At 44.3% G+C, this 5,594-nt stretch overlaps 1 protein-coding gene across 2 annotated transcripts; it reads left to right on the top strand.

Moving 5' to 3' along the window:
- Positions 1-2,604: 2,604 nt before the first annotated feature.
- On the top strand, positions 2,605-3,695 carry LOC120457067. 2 transcript variants are annotated; one of them, XM_039644246.2, is made up of 2 exons: positions 2,605-2,611; positions 2,870-3,695. In XM_039644246.2, exon 2 carries the CDS (start codon positions 2,888-2,890, stop codon positions 3,512-3,514), a length of 627 nt encoding a protein of 208 aa, XP_039500180.1. In that variant the 5' UTR covers positions 2,605-2,611; positions 2,870-2,887; the 3' UTR covers positions 3,515-3,695. The 2 variants fall into 2 exon arrangements, with proteins under 2 accessions (XP_039500180.1, XP_039500179.1); XM_039644245.2 differs by lacking the exon at positions 2,605-2,611 and having other exon boundaries at positions 2,636-3,695.
- The last annotated feature ends 1,899 nt before the right edge of the window (positions 3,696-5,594 follow it).

Below are 5,594 nucleotides of genomic sequence, written 5' to 3'. Positions count from 1 at the left end.
GTGCCAGGGGGTGGAACGGGTGGCCAAGGGGGCTGCACAAGCCAGTGGGGCAGTCGCAGTCGTTAAAGCCCCCACCTTATTGACCCCTTTGTTGGAGCGCTTAGACGCAAAACCAAAAACCACACCGAGAGAAAAGTGTGGCGAAATTTAACAGAAATTTATATATCTACTCCTATTTACTTTTTAAAGAACATTCCAGGATGAGCTATAGTATTTTTTAAGGTAAGCTGCATTTACATTTGTATAAAGCTTGCAGAGGTATATTTTTTCACTGTCTAAACTGGACTCGTTTTGCTGGCTGTTTCTTTATTTCTGACCCACCACCACCCCCTCGCAGGACTGGCAGAACTCACAGGACTCGCAGAACTCACAGGACTCGCAGGACATTGTGCGCGCTGGTCGTTAGTGTTGGTGGCCCGGTGATGGACGGCCCACGGAGCTGAAGTGGCTGAAGTGGCAGTTTTGTAGCCGTTCGTGGATTGAAATCGCACATATTTCACCTTGTCTGCCCTCCCGTTCGCACCCGTTTGACCAGCCATCCCGGACAGGTCCTGGCTGCTGCTTCGAATGTCCTGCGTTACATTTCGTTTCGTTTCGTTTCGTTTGGTTACGTTTGCCAATGAAATCGAAAAGTCCACCCCTAATGGCCAGCTAAGAGCGACCAAAAAAGCTGCCAAAGCCTGGACCCCCGGACATCGAACATAGAACATCGAACGGTGAACGGAGAACGAAGAACGGACCTGAAGCGGCCATTTGCCATTCAACCCCATGAAGCCGGTGTCCTTGGAACGGGACAGCCCACACCCACCACTCCCATTCCCATTTATACAATTACATTTATAAATGCCTGGCTGCGATATCAAACAGGACGACATGGAAAAACACACACACACAAACACACACACAGAGAAGGGGGGAAAGCGAAGACAATCGAGGACCTCCAAGCTCTTGAAATTGAGATTGGGGCCACTCACCCCTTTAACTTATGGCTAATTTTTAGCATAGAAAGTCTATAAATGGCTCATAAGCAGAATAACTTAAAGTCGCCATTCCATCTGTGTGATTTCTAGTTGAAAAGATCAAAAATATGAAATAACTTAAGGATATGTATGTTTAATATGCTCATTAAAAGGAAGTAAAGCAACTACTAATATGGTATACTAGTAAATCACACGATTTAGGCAAGTTTAATTGAAAGATTTAAATTGAAAGATTCTAATTGAAAGATTCTAATTGAAAGCTTCTAATTGAAAGATTCTAATTGAAGGATTGTAATTGAAAGATTGTAATTGAAAGATTCTAATTGAAAGATTCTCATTGTAAGATTATAATTGAAAGATTATAATTGAAAGATTCTAATTGAAAGATTCTAATAGAAAAATTAAAATTGAAAGATTGTAATTAAAAGATTCTAATTGAAAGTATAATAATACAAGTATGTACATATGGAAAAGCCAGTTTTGCAATGTGTTGGGAATGTGTTGTTCCCATTTAAAACTGGCAAACCCCTTAAGCTCTTGAGAAATCATATTGGCCATATCTCGGCTGAGATCTTCAACGAAGTGATCTCGATGGGAACACAGATAGGGTAACAATGCGAATTGGCTAATTGATGGCACTTCGGCGGTGCCACTTGACTGGATCGCTCCATCCGTCCGTTCATCCGTGCGTTTGTCCGTCCGTTTGTCCGTCCGTCTGTCCGTATGATTGAGGACTTCGAAAAGCGCAAATCCGATCGAGGAGCGGCGATAGCGATGAGTGTCGGGAGCGGTAATTGCAGCTCGTCGAGCGATAACGCGTCCATCCGATCTTCGCGGCAGCCGATCGGCATGTGAAAAAGTGAATACAAAGTGAATGTGAGTGTGAGTGAATGAATACGGATGACTCGCGGATTTGCCTATATTCCCCCCGCTGCTGGCAGAAAAAGGGGTTAAATAGGCGGCGATTCCCTAACCGGGGCAGGGAAAACAAAGGGGGTTGCGAAAGGAGCACGTTTTTTACCTGGGAACGCGACATGGAAATGGGACATGTTATTGGGACATCTTCGGAACGGTTCAGAGCGGTTCAGATCGGTTGAGATCGTTTGAGATCGGAGTGTAACCCCTTCGGGTGAATCGTTAAGCGCCGCTAATCCCGGCCAGGTAAGCAGCAGGAAATTATCATTTTTCATTCGATCCTGAGACCTGAGACCTGAGGCCTGAGGCCTGACATCTGGCTTGGCTTGCTCGCGAGGAGGGATAGCAATGTTAAGATCCGCATCCTGAAGTGCCCACAAAAGGAAGTGCAAAGGGGCTGAAATGTCAGCGCAAGGACTCGCCGAAAGCCGAATAAAAAAAAACAGGAAGAAACGAGGAAGTGGAAGTGGAAGTGGAAATGTCACACGGTCAGAAACTCTGACTTATTCAACTCGCTCTCTAATTGAAATCACTCGTCCATTGTTTTTTGAAACTCAACAATGAGTTCGACCTGTCACATGTCAACTTGGCAAACAAATAAACGAAAGCCGAAAGCCGAAAGCCCGAACAATAAACCACTCAAGGCCTACTCCAAATCAAATCGCAGCTATGTAAAAATATATTAAATAGTAGTCCTTGAATTTAAACGACGCTCTGTCACGTTTGTGATTCGTTCGGGGCTCCAATTCAGAGCCAAAACAGTCACAGAGTAGTTCAGTAGTAACAATTTTATGTCCCTTTTTCTCACTCTCTAGAAACGAAACAAAATTCCAAGTAAACCAAATTCAATATATATATAGATATCCATTGAGCGCTGATTGTGTGGGTAAAGTGCATAAATGTCGAAGGCAACCAAGCTGCGATTCGCACTGATCACCGAGGATGCGCTGGACAAGCTGAGGCCTCGCTCCCAGTCCGAAAATACGCGTTCCATGTACATGAATGACATCTACGTGGCCATCCGGACGGCGGTCAACGAGGTGGTGGACGAGAAGATGCTGCAGCTCAACGCCACCGTCAATCGAATGGTCGAGGAGCGGGTGACCAACATACTGGAGCACCAATTGCACAAGGGCTCGTTGGCCGGACGCAGTGGCTCCGTGGGCAGGAAAAGGGATATGGATTCCCTGCTCTCCAGCAAGGACAAAGAACACAAGGCAGCTAGGCCAGCTGCTCCAGTGGAATCCATAAGCTCACTGCGATTTTCCAATCTCAAATACGGACGCAGCAAGAGGCATAATCCCAGCACCAAGGAGCACGTGACCTTCGCACCCGACGATCAGCTGACCAAGAGGAACCGCGCCAAGGCACAGAAGATCACCGTGATGCCCAGCCATCGGGAGAACCAGCTGAAGGGCACCGCCTCCAACAGCGACAGCAATCCCAACCAGAGTCCACCGATGGCTACAACTCCAGCGCCACTCAGCATGGATCACAATAAGCTGGATGAGGACGACTACGATAACTTCTCCGATGTGGAGGAGCCCTCCATTCTCAGCATGGCTGCCAAGTATCTCAAGAAACTCGAGGATGCCCGCCGTCGAAAGCATTTGCAGTAGTATAGCCAGTATAATACCCTGTACTTCAAATTGTTTTCAAGGATCCCCCCCGGCTTTCGTAGGATACTTCTTCGTAATTCCTTACCTCGTCAACACAATTCTTGAAGTGAGCGTGTATATAATACCATTAAATAATGGGAATGGGTAGAATGAGTAAATAAATTAAATTAAGTGAGTGGAATATGAATAATATTTAAGGGGAATTTCCTAAATACAACTCCATATACAGATACACTTGAAAGTAATCGAATGCCTACAACAATATGCATTTAATATTGCAAATATGAGAGGGCAAGGTGGTAGCCATAAAGCGAGGCCATCTTCAAAGGCCATCCCATTGGCTTAACCCCCGGCAAACAAATTACCATTTATGCTAGTTTCCATATCCAACGCAACCACATTCAATCGGCAAAAAAAAAAAAATGGAAAATGGAGAAATACCCACCGTTTAATCCATGAAATATGTAAAGTGAAAAATTGAATCGCAAGCATTTGTAAAAATCAGCCTGGTTACACTTACGCAGGGGGTGATTGGTGGACAGGGGGCTGTGTGGGGTTAAGAGAGTCGCATAGTCTTTGCCGCTTATCAACGAACTGCAGACAAGGCCAGAGCATCAATCAAGAGTTTCCAATGAATGGCTATCGACTGAATTAGACGACCAGCTAGAATGTTTCCACTTTCCTGCACTTGGCGAAAATGCGACTGCTTTGTGTGCTTAAACATTTATTTGCTAATCATCATTCTTAATTTGAAAGTCACACAAAAGTGTAACCCAAAGTATATTAAACATTCGTACTTGGAAAGCAAACTAAAGAATTTTTTCTCTAAGTGTAACTCTCTCGCACTTTTTGCGTCTTTTGCAAATTCTGGACCACCACCCAAAAAAAAAAAAAAAAATAGAAAAAGAAAAAAAGAAGTGGAAAGGACAGGCCATATTTTTGCGGCTTAATATGTGTTAAAAAAATGGAAATAAATAAATGCGGACCGCCGGCGAAAAAATGTTTTCCTGCTGCCGCAAAAAAAAGGGGGCGTTGGGCGGTGTGGGTGGGGCTGGCTTATCGCTATCCTTGTAGCCAGTGACAGGACATAACATAACCCCCGGTATCTCCAGTGAGCCATGCGTGGGCGCCTTTTCTTGCTCCTTCGTATAGATGTGTGTGTGTGTGTGTGGTCACCCCGGAGAGGTCAAAGGGCGCGCATGAGAAAGAGGATGAAAAAGGGGTAAAAGTTGCTGACTAAGTACTTTGGAAAATTGCTTACATGTCTGCTATCTTCTGCCCGCTGCCCGCTGCCCGCCTTCGTTTAGCGGTGGTAATACAATGTCATTTATGTATAATACTCCAACTCACACTAGAAACATCGCAGTGGGAACAACATTCACCCAATCCATTTGTTCGGCCCGGTGGACAAGTGTTGGGTGCCATGTTTATGTTTTCTCGTTGTCTATCATTTGAGAAACCCCCCTGGAAACTGGAAAATGGAAAATGGAAGGCAGCAAATTCCGTTTGAAGCGAAGTTCGCGTTAGAAATTTTTTCTTTGTCGCTTGTATAGTCGGTAATATAAAATCCACAAACGCGCACAGAACTTCACATATGACAACGGGGCACAATCGAAGGAGGAGCTCCAAAAACAAAAAAAAAAAACAAAAAAAAACGTGAGTGTGGAGGTAAAGGATGTGGCAAAGGAGTTGGTAAAGGAGGTCCTGCCACCTCCGAAGGACGAGATGGCCAAAGACACACGCCGCTGCTCGCGATGTTTGTGATTTTCGAAGCGGAAAATCAAAGCTAAGTCCTGTTTATACCGGAATGCTGTAACGCAAAAAAAATAAACTCATTTTTCAAATAGCGATTTAGGCATTTAGTTTGATGTGCACTACATACTTTACATATTGGTTAACACAACAAGTGAATGGAATAGATATAATGAATAGCTATAAATGTGGAAATCAAGGAAACATGATGTATTTGATAAGTGAAAAATCTCCTTATAGGATCCGGTGTAAACGGAACTTGAGGCGTCGAAGGACGAAACACTGGCCCATTTGTAGTAGTAGTAGTATTTATGTATGCATGTACATA

This window comes from Drosophila santomea, chromosome X (genome assembly GCF_016746245.2).
Source record: "Drosophila santomea strain STO CAGO 1482 chromosome X, Prin_Dsan_1.1, whole genome shotgun sequence".
Lineage (NCBI taxonomy): Eukaryota > Metazoa > Arthropoda > Insecta > Diptera > Drosophilidae > Drosophila > Drosophila santomea.
The sequence above is the reverse complement of the archived record's forward strand: the minus strand, read 5'-3'. Positions and strand labels throughout refer to the sequence as shown.

Coding starts and splice junctions, on each gene's coding strand:
- LOC120457067 (XM_039644245.2), top strand. CDS start 2,795: ATGTCGAAGGCAACCAAGCTGCGATTCGCACTGATCACCGAGGATGCG.